The 20243-nt window shown below is 40.2% G+C and overlaps 2 protein-coding genes across 2 annotated transcripts in view; one reads left to right on the forward strand and one right to left on the reverse strand.

Moving 5' to 3' along the window:
- The first annotated feature begins 28 nt into the window (after window positions 1-28).
- PTRH2 (peptidyl-tRNA hydrolase 2) lies at window positions 29-10867 on the forward strand. The gene is made up of 2 exons (XM_065897571.1): window positions 29-260; window positions 10234-10867. The coding sequence occupies exon 2, from the start codon at window positions 10234-10236 to the stop codon at window positions 10771-10773; it is 540 nt and encodes a 179-aa protein (XP_065753643.1). The 5' UTR covers window positions 29-260; the 3' UTR covers window positions 10774-10867.
- A 4511-nt stretch (window positions 10868-15378) lies between these two features.
- The window catches only part of CLTC (clathrin heavy chain), a 61549-nt gene continuing 56684 nt past the window's right edge, over window positions 15379-20243 (reverse strand). Inside the window, exons 31-32 of the mRNA XM_065896878.1 lie at window positions 18760-18835; window positions 15379-16421 (exon numbers count right to left, since the gene is read on the reverse strand). Coding sequence (XP_065752950.1) covers window positions 16297-16421; window positions 18760-18835 — 201 coding nt within the window. The 3' untranslated portion in view covers window positions 15379-16296. The remainder of the gene's footprint in view (window positions 16422-18759; window positions 18836-20243) is intronic.

Genomic DNA, 20243 nt, shown 5'->3' on the forward strand with positions numbered 1-20243 from the left:
CCGGGAGACCGCCTCCAGAAGAAAAACGTTCCCCGCTCCTTTCGGCCCCCTCAGCTGACAGTCGCGGGATTTCATTTCGAGTGTGGGTTAGGGACTTGTGGGAGGGGCGAGAGGAAGAATGACTGTTCTCTTCGCTGTTCTTGATCCGGAACTTGTTGTCAAGGAACCCCGGAAGGGGTAACTCGCGCGAGAGAAGGGAGTTCGTTACCCAGAAGTGAAGAACGCAAAGCCGCAGCTGAGTTGGAGGAGAGGTTTTCTAGGTAGGTCAGCCTCTCACAGGTAGGGGGATGTTCTTCATTTTGTCTCCAATTGGAATGTTTCTTCCCATCTAATTTTATAACCACCCCCTTACCCTTTCATCTTCTTCTTCGTAAACTCTTCCGCCCAGTGGCCGCTGGAGCCACTGTTCCGGTTCGGCCAGTCGTCTTTTGGAAGAAAGGACCAAGCTGCTGGGGAGGGGAAGGACCCAGAATTTCTAGTTCCCAGGCAACGCCTCCATTGAGGCAGCATTGATGGATTCGCTCCGAATGTGAGAAAATACCGAGCAGGCCTCACACTCTGCTGAGTATTTATTGAGTACCCACAGCGTAGCAAGTTGTTGAGTCCTACGAGGAAAGAAAAGGCCTCCAAGAATATGATCGAAAAATTGCCTCCCTGTGTCACACAGACATAATGTCTAAAGGAGTATTTAATACGTTAACAATCCCAGGCACTGTACTAGACGTTGAGAATTATGCTCTACAGTGGTTATGTGTTATTGTTACAGCGGCTCTGGAAAGTAAATAATTAAGACTGACTGGGGGATGGTAAAGACTTAAGAGACAGGTTTGGTTTGAACTACACCTTCATGGGTGAAGAGGATTTTTTGTGTGTTTAATTGGAGAAAATTATTTCAGGGAGAGATTGCTGCTTGAAAATACCTAGTCATTTGGTGTGGCTGAATAGTACACTGTGTAGCAGGAGAGGAGGATAAAGTAGGTTGAAACCAAATTGAGTAGTTCTTTGAATTCCTGCAAAGGGATTTATGTTTTATTGTTACCCCACCGAACTTGGGTCCACTCACCCAACGGGTAGCAAACGGGTACCCAAAGGGTACTAACACCGGGTTGTGGTGAAAGAAAGCACAGTCTTTATTGCAGGGTCCCAAGCAAGGGCGTGGGAGACAAGCTTCAAATCCACTCCAACTTGGTGTTTGAGTTAGGGGTTTTTTTAAAGGGGAAGAACAAAGAGGCTGGAATTAATCATCTTGTAACATTTCTGTGACTTTCCTTAATTGTGGTTTCAGGAGTCAGGATGTCTCTGGTTTATGATTCTCTGGCCAGGTGGTCTATGGCTCGAGGTCTGTTAGCTCATCTTGCCCTGGAGAAACAACCTGAGTGGTAGATGATATCTACAACAGCAGTTTTAGTGTATTGACAGTGTTATTGACAACAATTTTAGTCATCAACTCTGGTTGGTTAGTATTCAGTTAGTGCAGGGTTGAGGTCACCGCGGACAAGAAAAGGGATAAAGTTTTGGATAGAGAGATTAATCATAAACTCGGTAAGGGACTCAGTTTTAGGGGGACTTGGTTTCCTTATTCCTTAGGCTTTTATCCAGTGATTTTCGAGCAGAGAAATTACAGGATCAGATTTGTGCTTTAGAAGTACAATTAATTATAATGGCAGATGGACTAGGATGAACTAGGGCACAAGTGAACCAAATATGGAAAGATTACAGGAAGTTTGAGAGGGAAGGGAAGATACTGAGTTCAGTGTAGGACACAGTTTAGACCACTTCATAGACATCTAAGTGGTAAAATCTAGCAGAAGTTGGAAGTTCAAGTGTGGTGCCCAGGGAGACGCTCTAGGAATCCTCAGCATTTGTTAATTCAGGAATGAGTGAGATTCTTCATTTCACAAACTATTTATTGTCTGTCTCCTCCTACGAGATTGTTCAGTGCACTTCTCCAGGGTCCAGAACTGTGCACGATAGGCCCTCAGTAAATATTGATTGATTAATTGATTGAATGGAAAGAGAGTATATAAACCAGCACTGTCCAATAGAACTTTCTGCAGTCATGGAAATGTTCCATATCTCGCTAACTCATAGAGTGGCACCTAGCCACTTTTAAGCTGTTGAGCTGTTGAGCACTTGAAATATGGTTAAATGTAACTGAAGAACTGAATTTTTATTTAGTTTTAATTTAAGTTTAAATGACTACGTTTGGCTAATGGTTGCTGTATAGGACAACGTAGGTACAGACTGAAAAGAGGCCCAAATGTGTAAGCTTGGATAATACATACAGCAGGAGACAACAGAGGACATACAACCAGAAAAAGAGACTGGAAGAAAGGTATCAGAAAGATAGGATGATAATAGGGTGAACGTTGGGTTAAAGAATTCAAGGGAAGAAAGCTTAAAGAAAAGTTGTCAGTGAGTGGTGCAGAAAACTCAAGATGAGGCCTGAAAAGAGGCAGCTGCGTTTGGCAATTAACTAGTGTCTGATTCCTTAGCAGTTTCAGTTGAGTGGGGAAGGGAGACAGGTAACTGAAGAAGTTTAGAGATGAAGGGAAGAGGAAAAGTGAGGCAGTGGTTTAAGGGTCAAAGAGGAAGGATTTTTAGGTTGGAAAAGGCCAAGGAGCAATAGCCAGTGGAATAGGATAAATGGGGGTAGCATGCCTCAGAAGGTAATGGACTCATGAGCATTGGTGAAAGAGGTTTAATCTGGCTGAGAAATTAGAAGGCACCAAGAGGAGGGTTTTATAGGACATGTTCTTTTGGCAGTGCCGTCATTGCCCGGGATTGTCTATGAGACTAAGATAGTTATTTTTACCTTAGTCTCAAGCACTGGGTTTATTGATACATGTTTATAATAGATATGCAGAAAAGGGGACAGGCTGAAACACTTTTTACAGGAGTTAGATGTTGATCTGATCAGGCTGATAGGAAATTAGAACATCGTAAAGAATAGAGATGCTAGTATTAATTTCAACATTTTAGAATTTGAGACCTCATAAGACATGGGACAGAAGTGATAAACAAGCTTGGTCATTTCTGGAACTTTTTCTGCTTTCTGTTTATGATGACTCTTACTGGTATATCTGTTTTTAAATAAAGCTGAGAAAATGAGAAACTTTCCATCATGACCTTTTAGACGAGTATGTTCAACATATACTCATGTGTAGTTCCTTTCTCCAGATAGTACCCGAGTCTGGTATGTGGGATATTTGGTTATTTTGCAACCTAGAAATTGATGCAGAGAATCCTTCTAATTCTTGACATAGAAGTTTGTGAGTGAGTGTGTGTGTGTGTGTGTGTGTGTGTGTATAGTTATATATATTTATATATATATATAATTGAATATTTGTTCTATTTGTAGTCTGGTTGTTAGATTATCAGAGAGAAGTCCTGCTGATATGTAAGCATCATGTAGTAACTAAATGATAGATGCATTATGAGATAATGTGGGTTCTAGTAAGAATTAAATTTTATTTTCTTTTTTTATGGCTGCAAAGGCATCTAGAGCCTTAAAGTTCCATGTCAGTACAGCCCTGTCACCATTTTAGGCATACCAGTGAAAGAGGACTGAAACTAGGTGCTGATGACTTAACCATTTATGATGGTCATTCCTTGTCATTCTCCTTTTATCCCTAAATGCTTGTTTCCTCAGGGTTCTGTTTAGCCATTTCTTCCCTCGATATACTTGACCCAGTGGCCTTACCCACTTTCATCACTTCAGTAATCTCACTTATATATTAATTTCTTTTAAATATGTATTTCTAGCCTAAGCTTATCTTCTGACCTCTTAAATGATATATCTTCTTTTTTTTTTCCTGGACATCTCAACCAGGATGTCTTTTGGTCAAACCAGACGTAATATATCTAAAACTGATTTTAGTATCTTTTACTTTCAAACCTTCTCTTTCACCAGAATCCCTTCATCAGTAAATAGTATACTTCCAATCTCCATTTGTTCAAATCTAGGTGTCATTCTAAACTTCTCCCTTTATCATCAGACTTCCAGTGAGTAACCAAATCATACAGGTGTGCCTCAGCCACTTCTTTCCTTTCCCATTGTCACTACTCTTCTCTGAGTGACTGTCATCTCATCTAGACTACTGGGAAAGGCAACAGAGTAGTGTTAAGAACACAGGCTCTGGAGTCAGGCTACCATTTACTAGCTTTGTGAACTTGGGTGAGCTACTTATATTCTCTGTACCCCAATTTTCACATCTGAAAAAATGGGGATAATCTGTATTTACCTTAAAGGACTGTTGGGAACATTGAAGGAGACAATTCATGTAGAGTGTCAATACCTAATGTACACCTAATATAAAACCTAATTTAGCAATTATTAACTGTTATTATGATTACATTATAGCAGCCTCCTGATCAATCCCCTGTATCTGTTCTTACCAGCTTCTAATTCATTCTTTATACTGAAGTCCCAGGTGATCTCTTAGAAAACAAAAATCATTTCCCTGCAGCAGCTTCTCATTGCCCTTAGGGTAAATTCCAAACCATCTAACGTGGCTTACAAGGCCTTCTGTGATCTGCCCTTCTTTCTCACTTTGTTCTCTGCAGCTCTTTCTCTCCATCTTCCAGCAGTCTGGACTGCTTTCAGGTCATTTGACATATTGTATTTCTCTCCTCTGGCCTGCCCACTTGGTGTTCTTTCTGCCTGAAATGATCTTCCATCCTTCTATCTTCTTACTGATCCTTTGTTGCATTTTAAATATTTCTTCGATGAGGCCTTCCCTGACCTCCTACACTGAGCTAAAGCACTTTATGTACTCCCCAACACCTTTTTTTAAAAAAAAATGTATTTATGTATGTATTTATTTATTTATGGCTGTGTCAGGTCTTAGTTGTGGCACGTGGGATCTTTCATTGCAGTGCGCAGGTTCTTCGTTGCAGCACACAAGCTTCTCTGTAGTTGTTATGCACGGGCTCTCTAGTTGTGGCACGAGGGCTCAGTAGTTGCAGCTCACAGGCTCCCTAGTTATAGTATGTGGGCTCCAGAGCACGTAAGCTCTGTAGTTGCGGCATGTGGGCTCAGTAGTTGCAGCACGCAGGCTTAGTTGCCCCACAGCACGTGGGATCTTAGTTCCCCAACCAAGTATCGACCCTGTGTCCCCTGCATTAGAAGGCAGACTCTTTTTTTTTGTTTTTTTGTTTTTTGGCTGCGTTGGGTCTTCGTTGCTGCACGCCAGCTTTCTCTAGTTGCGGTGAGCAGGGGCTCCTCTCTGTTGCAATGCGCAGGCTTCTCATTGTGGTGGCTTCTCTTGTTGTGGAGCACGGGCTCTAGGTGCATGGGCTTCAGTGGTTGTGGTGCGTGGGCTCAGGAGCTGTGGCTCAAGGGCTCTAGAGCACAGGCTCAGTAGTTGTGGCACACGGGCATAGTTGCTCCTTGGCATGTAGGATCTTCCCGGACCAGGGATCGAACCCATGTCCCCTGCATTGGCAGGCAGATTCTTAACCACTGCACCACCAGGGAAGTCCTGGAAGGCAGATTCTTAACCACTGGACCACCAAGGAAGTTCTCCCTAATGTCTTTTCATAACATTTACCAGCCATGTAATTATTTGTCTTCTCCACTCATCTCTGAACAACTGGCAGTGGCCTGTATCGTTCACCGTATTCCTAGTCTCACAAGGTATGTGTCTGGTACATAGGAAGTCAGCAAACGTTTGGGTTTTTTTTAACTTCTCTTTGCCTCAGTTTCCTCATTTTCAATATATAGAATTAATGCTAACTTCTTACAGTTATGTGGATCAAATGACACAATACATTCAAAGTACCATTGAAGCTTTGAGCTATGACAACATGAAGTTTTCTTAAAATAAAATGAAAGAAATTCAAAATTAGGACTGAGTCATCTCTAAACCACTACCAGAACGTAAGCTCCATGAGAGAAGGGACTTTTTCTCCTTTGTGTGCTCCTGTATTCCCCCAGATCCTAGAGCAGAACCAGTTAATATTTGTGGGAGGAAGGAGGCAATATATCATAAAAATAAAAGAATTAAGAAAGCAGATGAGCTTAATGACACACTTCTGACTATAATTCAGATAACCTATTTCTGTAGCTTCACTCGGGACTTTCCATCACGTTATAATGTTCCATTTCGAAACTCAAAACCCCACACATCTCTCTCTAACCACAGCCATCTGCCTTTCCAGCTTACTTCCATCATACCTTTTCTTAATAGCATGTGCATATCCTCTGTCACCTTCCTGTCCTTAAATCATTTTATAAGAATGTGGATTTCATGGCTTATCATTTCAAACATTCTTGCCTTCACCCTAAATTCCCTTATGCCCCTTGTCTTGGTGCTTACTCTTAGTAGAATTCAAACTTGGATAAATCCAACTATCTGTCATAGATGGGGAGGATGAAGGAAGAATATAGGTGCAGCAGATTTAGTTTATATGTTTGGAGGCAGAGATTATGTGAGATTATGTGGTTTTAGTCTTCTGGCTTCTATTTTCTCTGTGAAGTATGAAGTCATCTCTTCTATATTTTTACCTATACTCAGGCTGCTAAGTACTGCTGGAGAAGATCAAAACTGGTAGGTATGGTACCGTTATAAAATCATTACTAATCCTAACCATGTTTTCAATGTTCCTCTGCAATCCTGCTGTGTTTTGCTGTAACTTTTATTTCAGTCTTCCTCTTCTCAACTTTGACTTTTGTACAAAATAACTCCCTCCAAGAAACAATTTCCTGCTTCCAAATCCACAGCCCTACCTGCATCTAAACCTGTCACATTGGGAAAGGTGTCCCTTCTTTCCAAGACCAAATCTCTTCACAGGGACTTAGGTGCCTCCCACCTACTGCTTTGTATTATTAATTATTCTTTCCCTATCTTGAACATCTACCTACCTTTTCTGTGGGTCCATCCATTAACATTTAAATATGTTCAACATTTGTGTATACTCATCTTTCCATCCTAAGAGGGAAAAAAAAAACCTTTCTTTTTTCTTCACAGCCTCTTGTATCTGTTGCTTTTTCTTTCTGCTTTGCTTTCACTTTGTTTCTCTTTCTTGACCCCGCCTCAAACTAGCTTCTGCCCCACAACTACCCCACATTAGTTTTTTCCCAAAACTAATGGCTGTCTCAGAGTGCTATCAGCTTCTGGAAATACGTTCCTCACCACATTGTCCTGGTATTCCTGCCTCTGTATCTGTAAAAGTTGGCCATTTAAGAAGGCAGCTCCAGGGACTTCCCTGGTGGTGCAGTGGTTAAGAATCCGCCTGCCAATGCGGGGGACACGGGTTCAAGCCCTGGTCCGGGAAGATCCCACACGCCGCGGAGCACCTAAGCCCGTGCACCACAGCTACTGAGCCTGCGCTCTAGAGCCCACGAGCCACAACTACTGAGCCCGTGTGCTACAACTGCTGAAGCCCACGCACCTAGAGCCCATGCTCCACAACATAGAGAAGCCACCGCAATGAGAAGCCTATGCACCACAGTGAGGAGTAGCCCCCTGCTTGCGCAACTAGAGGAAGCCCGTGCGCAGCAATGAAGACCCAACCCAGCCAAAAAAAAATAAATTTTAAAGAAGAAAGAAAGAAAGAAAATAACAAGTGTTAGTGAGGATATGGAGAAATTGAACCATTAAAAAAAGAAAAAGGTAGCTCCAGACAGGATCCAACTAGAGAAGGAGATGCATGAACTACTATAAAATGCAGAGATTTTTTGGTAGGTGTTCAGAAAGTAACTGAATAGTAAAGGATTCTAATGGACTCCAAGGAAGTGGAGATACAGGTTTTATAACATTAAGTAGCAATTTCAGGGAAATTAGTTTTGTTCTGGGGAGGGCAGGGTTTGAATTTGAGATTGCAAATGTGGGGATATTGGGTTGTTTCACTTTTTTATTAACTGTACGTTTGACTTAGAAAAGCAAGATACATAGTATAGCAGTGTAATGTGTTAAATTATATTTTTATAGTTTGGAGACATAAGAATTTATAGTCATTTTCTTTTCCTTCAGATATTAAGTGTACTCCATCATTCTCTAACAATTACTGAAGGTCTGTTAGCCCAATTTATCTCATAATCCTCCCAATCCTTCTTTGAGATCTGGAGACAGGCATGACTTATATGAAGATCTGTTTGCAAAGGCATTGGTTTTTTTGTTTCTGAATTAGAGACTTCAGTCATAAGGCACTAGAGAAGCGCTCTCAACCCTACCAGGCCCAACACACAGTTTTTTAAAAAATAAAGTCACTTGCAAGGAATGTAAAATGATATAGCCATTTTAGATAATAGTTTGGCAGGTCCTCAAAGTTACAGAGTTGCTATATGACCCAGCAGTTAGACTTCTAGGTATAAGCCCAAGACAAATGAAAACAAATGTCCACACAAAAACTTGTATTTATAGCAGCATTATTCATAGTAGCCAAAAGGTAGAAACAACCCAGATGTCCATCAACTGATGAACAGATAAATAATATGTGGTATACCCATACAATGGAATATTATTCATCAGTAAAAAAAGGAATGAAAGGGCTTCCTTGGTGGCGCAGTGGTTGAGAATCTGCCTGCCAATGCAGGAGACACGGGTTCGAGCCCTGGTCTGGGAGGGTCCCACATGCTGCAGAGCAACTGGGCCCGTGAGCCACAACTACTGAGGCTGCGCGTCTGGAGCCTGTGCTCCGCAACGAGAGGCCGCAACAGTGAAAGGCCCGCGCACTGCGATGAAGAGTGGCCCCCGCTTGCCGCAACTAGAGGAAGCCCTCGCGCAGAAACGAAGAGCCAACACAGCCAAAAACAAATAAATAAATTAAAAAAAAAAAAAAAGGAATGAAGTATTGATACATGCTACAGTGTGGATGAACCTTGAAAATATCATGCTGGATGATAGAAGCCTGAAACAAAAGGCCACATATTGTATGGTTTGATTTATATGAATGTCCAGAATAGGCAAATCCATAAAGACAAAGTAGATTAGTGGTTACCAGAGACTGGGTGACGGAGAAATGGGAAGGGACTACTAATGTGTGTAGGGGTTTCTTTTTGGGGCAGTGAAAATGTTGTGCTAAGTGGTGATGGTTGTACAACATTGTAGATATATTAAAAAACACTGAATTGTATGCTAAAAAGGTGAATTTTATAGTATGTGAATTACATCTCAAAAAAGTTTGATTCCCTATATTCTCATTTTAAAATATTTGATAACATTGCATACTTTGCCTACCATATAATTTCAAAAACATTAATATGTTCTAATTTTAACAAAAAAGAGAATAAAAAAGAACTTTATGGTAAAATATGTATTTCCAGGACTGCCATCTATGCCACACAGATTATGCACTGTACAATTCCAAGGGCACCACTTGTAAGTTCTACAAACATCATGGCCCCATGTATTTCAATGTATAAATGCTTAGATACTATTTATTCCACTAGAAGAAACTGATGGCTGTTTGTGCCTATACACTGAAGCGTCGTGAATCCAACAGCCTCAAACGTAGACTGATATAAGTGCTTTATTGATGATTCAAATACCATGAACAGCTTTGCTGGGGTAATAGGAATTTCTAACATAATAAGGATAAAGGATTATCTTCCTTTGATTTATATGATAGTCATACTACTGGTAAATTGAGTGTGTTAAAACTATGCAAAAAATACTTCGTGTTCGTATGCAAAATGAAATTGGGTTCTGCTCTCAGACATTAATAGTTTTTCATCTACAGTAATGTCCAGTGGGACAAATCTTCACGTGTAAGGCTTTTAGCATTCCATGCCAAGGTCTAGTAAATGTCAGCAGCGCACCTCACTTCAGGCCCGTTGTTGTGACAACCAGGAACTTCTCTGAGGGCTTGGTACCATCCCCATTAAGAATTAATGCAGTACGAAGACACCAGTAAATAAGCACTCACTATATTCCAGAAAGAGTGAGTTAATCTTGGTTTCTCTAGATCCTTTAGGCATCTTGGTAAAACAGAACATTTCCTTTCTCCACAAGGCTTAGCAAAAATTGAGGAACGGAGCTTTGTTGTATCCAAGAAAGAGATGTACTCCTCACATTGAGATTCAAAATGACCTAAACTGCTTCACTTGTATTCTTGAACCTTTTCTAGTACACAGGGGAGAAAAAATAGTACATGCCTAAGATCCAAAACATATTTTGCCATTTTTCTGGATGAATTAAAATATTGCTGCTTATATACTGTCAGGATGTTTTATCTGATAAGCCTGTAACTTTCCACTGCTAGATAGTGACAACTTTCTTTTCCTTTCAGATGCTCTCCAAACCCTTGGTTATGGAATATTTGACTAATCCTGGTGCACTCAGCATGGCTGCCGGCATTGCTTGTGGCATGTGCCTGGGCTGGAGACTCCGAGAACGCTTTAGAATGATCCCCAAGAGCTCGGTGAGCGAGACAGACACTGACACCGGAAGAGAAGCAAGCATCTTAGGAGAGGGTGGGGAGTACAAAATGATTCTTGTGGTTCGAAGTGACTTAAAGATGGGAAAAGGGAAAGTGGCTGCCCAGTGCTCTCATGCTGCTGTTTCTGCCTACAAGCAAATTCGAAGGAGAAACCCTGAATTACTCAAACAGTGGGAAAACTGTGGCCAGCCCAAAGTGGTGGTCAGAGCTCCTGATGAGAAAACTCTAGTTGAATTATTGACCCATGCAGAGATTCTGGGGCTGACTGTAAGTTTAATCGAAGATGCAGGACGCACTCAGATTGCACCAGGCTCTCGAACTGTTCTAGGGATTGGGCCAGGACCAGTAGACCTAATTGACAAGGTCACTGGCCACCTAAAACTTTACTAGGTGGAATATTGTATGATGATGGTCATCCCGCCACCACAAGGGTTTGAAACTGTCAAATTCTAACAGTAAAAGCTGAGTTTCTTCCCCCAACTTATGTATTCTTGAGATGAAAATCCATTCCTGTGTTCTTCTATCATGTACTCGGCCTGGTTACACAGTTATCTTGGGCTGAAAAAAAAAAAAAAAGTTTGGTTAATAAATAGTCCTGGTGGTTCAAGAGATGGGTGCTGAAACAAGAAATATTTAAGATGAGAGGCAAAGGTCACAATAAAATTGATTACGAGGTGGGAAACAGCATTTCCTATGTGTGGTTTGGTCCCTTTGTGTGTTAATAGCTCTTCTATTACCCACCTTGGAGGATCAGGGGTCAGGGGTACTACCATTAGGTGCAAACTGTAGTTTGTTTTTCCTGCCTTCAGTTTTTGTATGACTGCCTATATTATTAATAGATCATGGGTTTAAAATCTAACTTTGTGGATTTGCCTTAAAGCTGAGGTTTTATAGCACTGATATAACCCACCCATGCTGTGTTTCATGTTCACTCCCTAACCCACACTGGCTAAAGTTTCTCAGCAGTGGTCCTACATCTCTTTAGTTCCCCCCCTTTCCTAACAATGAAGGCATTGAAACTTGCGAAGTGACTTGTATGGACCTTGAAGGTGATAATGGGCCCACGTAAGAATTTATGGTAATTGTAAAGTGAATGTAGCTTAGCCCAACATCCCACTATTTCTTTACCTAGAACTTAAGAACTGGACAATTATTTAAGGGCACCTTATTTCCCTTTTGATCGTTATACACTTAGCATGACATAATTCCAATAATTACGTTATACCAGCTGCCCAGAATATGAAGGTTCCAGTTCCCAAGAGCCACATAGCTTCCTGATTGCTTTTTTGCAAAAAGGGATCCTGACAGGATTTCTAATTTCAGTATATCCCTAAGAACTATGATGATGTCAGGGAGAATTTTGGTAACAGGCTCATGTTAAGTGACTGCAGCTCTCCATGGTTAACTTCAGCAATTAGCATTAGTTAGCAGTTAACTTCAACATAGGCAGTAATATAGCACAACTGCAAGCTCTAAGGTCAGTGGAGTCTGGGCAGAACACTAAAGACTACTGCAGCCAGTCTTAAAAGGTTCTATTTTGTCAGTTTTATAGTTTACACTGGCATCTGACAGCACAGAAGAAATTGCAACTGTGAAGGAAGGATGCTACAATAGCAACTGTTTCTAAATAGAATGTTTATACTGGATTGGAAGGTGATGCAACAGCATGTAACTGAGTTGCAGAGAACCCAATCCTAAATGTATGATTCTGGCTTCGGTAATTTCTGAGGCTTACCTCAGAGACTGATGGTTCTAGGTTCAAAAGTGCATTCCCAACAGGATGGTCTGCCGTGGCTGATATAAGGAATTTTAATAAATCATGGCATATCTACTAGGATGAATAGTACACAAATTCTGGTAGTTAGTTATGGAAACATCATGTTTGTTTTCTAGCTCACCTGTACTTTCATATTTATTTTATAGGGTTCATAATCTTATGGTTCACAAAGTATACTCTGCAGAGCCCTTGGGGGTCTCTAAGACACTTGCAGGGGGTCAAAACAATTTTCCTAATACTAAGACATTCTTTTCCTTTTCCACTGTTTTGACATTTGCAGTGATGATAAAAAAGCAATGGTGGGTAATACTGCTGGCACCTTTCACAAATCAAGGCAGGGGCACCTACCTGTACAAGTAGTCATTGTAGTTTTCACTGCCCTACACTTAGTTTAAAAAATTTCACTTCATGTCCTTGAAGAAGCAGTAAAAAATTATTAAATTTGATCCTTGACTGTTTGTTTTTATATTTTATGTAACATCAAATGCTTCTGGTGCACACTGAAGTGTGACTGTCATCTTGAGGAAAAACACTTGTGGCTCAGTCCTGAGCTGAACTAGCTGCTTTTGTCATCAAACATTTTTCTTGCAAGAACTGACAAAATCTAGTTAACCAGACCTGGATGTTTGGCAGATATAACTACAAAAAGTTCACCTTCATGATTTCAGAGTCCACATTTCAACTAACCAACCACCAAGTATCTGGAAAGGCTATTAAAATACTCCTTCCTTTCCTTATTAAATATCTGTATGAGGCCAGATTTTCTTCATATACTTCAAAACATAACAGATTGAATGCAGAAGTAGTTATGAGAGTCCAGCAGTCTTCTGTTACAACACACTTTAAAGAGACTTGTAAAAAATAGTACAATGCCATTCTTCTTGACTTTTGGTTGGGGAAATATGGTTAATTCATTATTGCTTACGTTAACGTTCAATGAGTTTATTAGTCATATTTAAATGGTTAATAGTTTAAAAAATTGTTTTAACTACTAAAATACAGTAAGTATGAATAGATAAAACCCCACATAAACTAGAGCTCTTTGGGATCTTCAGTAATTTGAGTATAAAAAGGATCCTAAGAAGAAGTTTGAGAACCGCTACAGCAGCGGTCCCCAAACTTTTTGGCACGAGGGACTGGTTTCATGGAAGATAATTTTTAAACGGACTGGGGTGGGGGCAGGGGGTGGTTTTGGGATGATTCACACACATTACATTTATTGTGCACTTTATTATTATATTGTAATATATAATGAAATAATTATACAGCTCTCTATAATGCAGAATCACTGGGAGCCCTGAGCTTGTTGTCACTTGCCACTCATAGGGTTTTGATGAGAGTCTGCAGTCAAACCTCTCTGCTAATGATAATCTGTACTTGCAGCCGCTCCCCAGCACTAGCATCACTGTCTCAGCTCCACCTCAGATCATCAGGCATTAGATTCTCACAAGGAACACGCAACCTAGATCCCTTGCATGCACAGTTCACAGTAGGGTTCATGCTCCTATGAGAACCTAATGCTGCTTCTGATCTGACAGGAGGTGGAGTTCTGGTGGTAATGCGAGCAATGGGGAGTGGCTGTAAATACAGGTGAAGCTTCACTCTCTCACCCACTGCTCACCTCCTGCTGTGAGGCCCCATTCCTAACAGGTCCCCAGGTGTTGGGGACCCCTGCACGACAGTGAGAATATCTGCATGACTAAATCAATTTATGGAAAATTAAAGCAGCCCTACTTGGAGATCATCAGTCTCTTGCTATCGTACCAATGTCTGTTGAAATGACTGTCAACAATTATCAGATTTTTTTTTTGGTATAATGTCTATATTTGGATACTAGGGAGGAAGAGGAAGAAGTGTTCTTCCTAGGGAGGCAGATAACTGAAAGCATGTTTACCTCCTGAAAAGTTTCCTATGAATCTCTTTCCCCTTCTTCCCTCCTGTTTTAGTTACCTTTAGAGAGTGGTAAAGAACTCTTAGTACTCTTGGTTTTGTTTTTAGTTCCTTCTCCCAGACCATCGACCATCATCCTATTCAGAGGAAAGTTAGGGAAGATCCCTTAAATTACAGTTTATTACCAATTCTTTGTCTCTTATTGTACAGCACTTACTACTGCCCAGTATTGAGCTAGGTGTTTTGTAATTTAAACATACTCCTACAAATAATCCTGAAAATTATTCATAGTGTTAACTTACAGGTGAAGGAACAAGCTCAGAAGTTCAGCTTGCTCTCAATTTGAACCTAAGTTATATGCTGCATCAGTTTCCTTTTCTACTGTAGCCCATTATGGATGGTTTTAAGGGGCAACTCAGTATCACAGACATAGCACCAGATTGAAACAAGGCTTCAAAAAACAAACAAACAAAAAAAACTCTTAAGTATGCTCTAAGAAAACCTTTACTAAAGTATTTTAACTTGTTTCTATTAAATGGGAAGGGAAAAGAGAAAAATCTCTTGATTTTGACAAAGATGAAGGAAGGGGGCTGAGATCCAGGAGAAACAACAGGATGCCCAGGACCTGAGCAGCAAGGTGTTTTCCCTATGACAAGCCAAGGAAGGAAAAGGGATTTTTTCAACTAATACTATAATTTCCTATAGGAATATTGGGGGGTTGGGGGGAGGTGAAGGTGGGGAAAAGCAGGAGTTCTAAGTTTTAAAAAAACATTCTGTGGAGTTTATGGTCAATGGCTTGACCTAGAGTTACAGAGCAATACAAAGCTAGGTTAGGGGGCTCTAACTATTGAGAATTAACAGTGAAATGAACTTAGAGTAACATTCTCAGCCATAAGCAAAAAAACTTGAATTCAAACACTGGTTTAAAAGAAATCAACTTAAAATACCCACAATTTGGGGGCCTTTACAATTCATGCTGAAGAACAGCATGTTAACTACATGCTTGTATAGTCTTACTTCAATATAATTTAACATCCATGATCTCTTCATAAATGAAATGCTTAGATAAACACCTAAAGTGCCCCCTTGGTTAAAATGATGGAGGTAGTAGAAGTGTAGCCCACTTCAGCACCGACTGGTTCTTTAGACAACTGCATGTACCTTATTAACTACTGGAGTGCACGCAGTGTAATGCAGTGTTTTCACACGTCCCAATCTTCATTCCACTTCTGCTCTCATGCCTTCCTATACTGCCTCAGTATCCAATATGAAATGGTTCTTTTGGTTTAAGTTTGAGAGAGATTTAAGTAAAACTGCCATTCTACATGTTATTTCCACAGTCCAGTCATTTATTTTAAATTTGAGTAATTTCAAATTCCACAAACAAAACTGAAGAACAGCAATATTTTGTTTGAATTCTTTCTTCTGTACACTCAGTGATCTAAAACACCACAATATCCAACATACACAAACCTCAGGGAAGGGTTAGTAAATACACACAGATTGGAATCATGGTGCTCTTTGTTCCTGAATGGAATGGTCCCACAAAAAAAGCACAGGATACAGCACAACATAAGGGCACCTGTTACATATGAAGTGAGCAAAACCACACTAGCATTTTCTATATGTGTAATGAGGAAACCTGCATAGGTTAGAGGGCCTTTTACGCTCATTTAAAAGTCAGGCAAGTTGTCTGTACTGCATTTTTCAAACAATTTGGAGAGCACTGCAATCCAGTGTAGGATATGCTGATTAGTGTTGTCTTTGTTGGCATTGACAGTCTTGCATGGTCACATACCAATATTTCTGCTTTAGCTTTTCTTTGAATAAAAGAGATTTAAATGCATTTAGACAATACATACTGTAAGCTGTTTACATACACTAAATTTAAGAGATTCAATATTAGAGTTTTTTTTTTTTCTTTAAACACTACGGAGTGCAAATCAGGTTCTTCACAACAGATTGAATATTAAGCACTTCTTCAAAGAATGAGGGGGAAGAAAAAAAGCCCAAGTGAATAAAACACTGAAACTGTTCCCCTTTGAAAATAAATTCTAAAATGATGTGGAATGTGAAATAAGCTTTTAACATACGTGATCCAAGTTTACAGTTAGAAACAAAAAGTAGTCCTTCATGAAATAAAGGTTACAAGAACATGTGCCTGTTTTCCCCCGTTATAAACTGAGAAGCGGGTAGAGACGATGTTTCGGTACGAAAATAGGCGACTACAGGATCAGCTTTCCGTCTCACATGCTGTACCCAAAGCCAGGCTGTGGCTGCCCATAGGGTGGTGCAGTATAACCATAACCAAAAGGTGCCTGGGGAGGGACTGCAACACTGGGTCCTGCTGTCAGCATCAACTGGGGCTGACCTACAGAAGAAAACAAAAAGGAGCAGGGGTGGGGGGCAAGGAGGTGGGAGAAACTGTTAGCATCGTAGGATGATCACACCCCAGTCTCCCTACTCTAGCAACATAATTCATTCTACTTTGAATGAATTTTGTGGGGGCACTTCTGCCTGTCTCAATTTCACCATGACAGTCACCCTGAGAAGGGTCCTGCCTAAACAGCCAACAAAAACCGTGCAGGGCTGAAGGCCAGAACTGTAACAGTGATTATGTTACTTCATACATCATTTAAAGCAATAAGCACATGCATGCTCGACATGCTTAGGCAAGACCTCTAGCAATAAGCCTATCACCACGTGGTGTTTGCACATTTTATTTGGTGACAATATAATTAGCACAGCGGAACAATTTTTTAACAGATATATTTTTAACACAACTGAACTTTTATAGTTAGATTTAAATTCCTGATTTGGACATGTCTAAATGGTAACAAAACCAAATGCATTTCTAGCAAAGTATCCAGTACTAAAAAAAAAAAGAAGTCAAAGACAAGGCATATTCAAATATGCATTAGGTGTGAAATACATTAGAGGATACAACCTCTTTCAAATACTAAGTTAACACTCTCATGAAGTTTAAATAGTTATTGACACATACAGGCAACGACCTGTTGAGAACCTGGCTTATTTAGAGGGAGAATACACCTAACACCTCTCCCCACCCCCTGCAAAAGAGGTACTACTCTTAATCTCCCACTATAACGTAAACCTAGGGCGAGATTTCTCCCACAAGTGACCTCATGTCTCTCCTTTTTGTGAATAACAACCAAAACCGTCTTCAGTGAGTGAACTCTTCAGGAACCAGCAGTTTATTAAAAAAACACTTCTAACCTTGATACTGACATCTACCTTGAAATTTCAACCCCATTTTCTTTTTTAACAACATAAGCATTTTATTTTTTCATTAAGCTTCTTAGTTTCTTAGTATCACAATGGAATGATGAGAAAACAAGAACAAAGAAAAACCCCATAAGTCTGCAAATCTCTGACAAACAGCAGAGACTTCAAGGCAATTGAGGGGGAGGGAAGGAGAGGCTTGAAAGAAGTGCCGAAGTAGTGCCAACATCATGCCTCTCCTTAGCCGGCTGGGCAGGTGGAATGGTGAGAAGGTGGCACTGTCACAGCTGTCCTTGGTTCAACCCCATTTTCAACTGCCTACAAGGACTATGCATTTAAATACCCTGAAGATAAGCCAAATTCAGTAGATGCCCCCCAATTATTACATCCACCCTGTTTCTGTTTCTACTGTTTCCTATATCAAATATGTCAAACATCTTGCTCCCATCTCTAAGAATCTACTTTATGTTCTCCAACTTTATCAAAACTACCCTGTCCTCTAAATTCCCAAAGTCCTTATCTATAGTAAAAAGGAGATAATGGCATAAGAGATTAGCAGGTTGAGATACAGCAGCCATAATTTTATACCCTCCTCCCAACACCACCTGCTTAAAGTGCTGTAAACTATACCCTTCAAATTCGTTGCTCAAATCAATCTGTTCACCGTGAGTGAAATGGAAAGGGGAAGTATTTCAGAAAGGCACATGTAAGAGGAAATTAAATTGCCTTAAATATTCACTGAGAGTCTGAAGATCCTATCTCTCTGGAAAGTTCTCAAATGGAAACGCTATCCAGTTCTCTGTCCTAGTCAGAATTTAAAGAGATGTACTATTTCTGTAAAGCACACTTAAGATGACCTTGGCATGTTCCCTCACCTTTTGTACTTATGAAAATTGAGCTCACCAACACATCTTTCTCAGTAATTCATGAATAAGCAATCAGTGACCAGGCATTAGGTAAATTAGGTTATGATCTCAACTGACTTTTTTTTTTTTTTTTTTTTTGTGGTACGCGGGCCTCTCACTGTTGTGGCCTCTCCCGCTGCGGAGCACAGGCCCCGGACGCGCAGGCCCAGCAGCCATGGCTCACGGGCCCAGCCGCTCCGCGGCATGTGGGATCTTCCCGGATCAGGGCACGAACCCGTGTCCCCTGCATTGGCAGGCGGACTCCCAACGACTGCGCCACCAGGGAAGCCCCAACTGACTGTTTTTTGAGATTACCTTTGCATTTAAGATTATCTTAGTGAGTAAAGCAACAGAAAAAAAAAAAAAAAAGATCATCTTAGTGAATAATGTCAATGCCCGCTTTAAGACTGTTTTCAGAAAAAAAACAAGAGACTTATTCCTTAACTCAGTGAGCTTTTTGCACTTTAGAGCTTACTACATTTCTATTTTGAGACAGAATCCCCACAGAATGAACTGTTTGTCTACTATATTTCTGTGAGGTTAAAGAGAGAAAGAGATTACCATAAACAATAGGTTGAGTCTCTGTAGCTTGTTCTTCTTCTTTTCTCAGTGATTCTGAAGCATCTAATTTATCCACCTGGAGAAAAACAGGTAATGGTAATTAGCACCTCAAAAGTATTATAAACCTAGTTTATGGCAGAAAGTGGAAAAGCCTTAGTATGTTAAATTTTGTCAAAATAAAACAGACTAGAGTAGAAAGAACATTCTCAGCCCCCCTCAAATTCAATGGCAATGTTCATACTTCAGTCAAGGTGATTTTTAGCACTGTCATTATAAACCCTCAGGAAGGAGGGATTTATAAATGCCATAAAAGCTCACGCCAGGCTAAAACTGGGCATGCTAGGATGCAGCCAGCCTGAGGGAGGGAGACAACGAGAAGGAACCACTTTCTCAAATGAAGTTTAAACCCTATCAAAGATAATAATAATGAACTCATGACCTGGCAAGACTTCCCTCCCCAAAGGAAATGGTATTCAAAAAAGTGAAATGAGTCTAGTGACTGGATAAGCACTTGTGCAGAATGAGCTATCTTTTGCCAACTGTGCACAGCTTCTGTCAATATTGATTACGTACGGACTGAAGTTTAAGATTCAAGTGGCTCCATATTCAATCTTTTTATATAAAGACAGGCTGCATGTGTTGATGCTCTATTTTCTAAGAAGGAACTAGGAATGCCTGATTTTCCCCCAACTTCTTTGAGGAAGACATTTTTTGCTTTTAATTAAGCCAAAGAAGCAAGTGGCTACTATATGCTAGCCATTCTAAGTAAAACTGGATAGTATCAGACAGAAATAATACTGTAGAGGAGTCCAAATATATTAGTGGAAGAAAAGAGCTGGAATACGTAGATCCTTCCACTAACTAGTTGTGTGACCCTGGCAAACCATTGTACTGACCCTCAAATTTCCTTGTCTATATAGTGAGTCAGTTGAATGAGATAATCTACAGAGTTCCTTCTAGGATTAACATGATTTGAATCTGGAATTCTGTGAAGGACTGGGGAGAATGACATTAGGACACTGGGATTAGGGAATCTCCACCATACCACTCCCATTTACCTTTTAAACTGTACTATATTTGTCTCTTAGCCTGTATTTAAAAGTCTTATAGTTGGTCTATCATTATACTTGAAGTAAAACTAAACTTCAAATCTCAATGTTATCTATTATAGTGGCTTTCAAAGTCCTAAGTGCGCTGAGATGGGGAGGCAGAGTGCAGGAAAGAACTTTTTTATGCATGTTCACTGCATGTTCTTCAAAAAAGGCAATAGTGAAAAATCACTCACAAAAAAAGACATGCAGACTTCAGTGAAAAGGCTATTATAGACTGGGTCCCAAAAAGGTTAAAGCAGCGCCTAGTCTCTATTTGAAATTATTTAAAATAGTGTTTCAATCCTCACATAGGCCATTAAGGTTAGGACAGTATTTTATACATATTTTAACTGTTTCTATTCAATACCATAAATGTGGGTCTAATCCATCCTA

The sequence above is a fragment of the Phocoena phocoena genome, chromosome 19 (genome assembly GCF_963924675.1).
Source record: "Phocoena phocoena chromosome 19, mPhoPho1.1, whole genome shotgun sequence".
In the NCBI taxonomy this organism is placed as follows: Eukaryota; Metazoa; Chordata; class Mammalia; order Artiodactyla; family Phocoenidae; genus Phocoena; species Phocoena phocoena.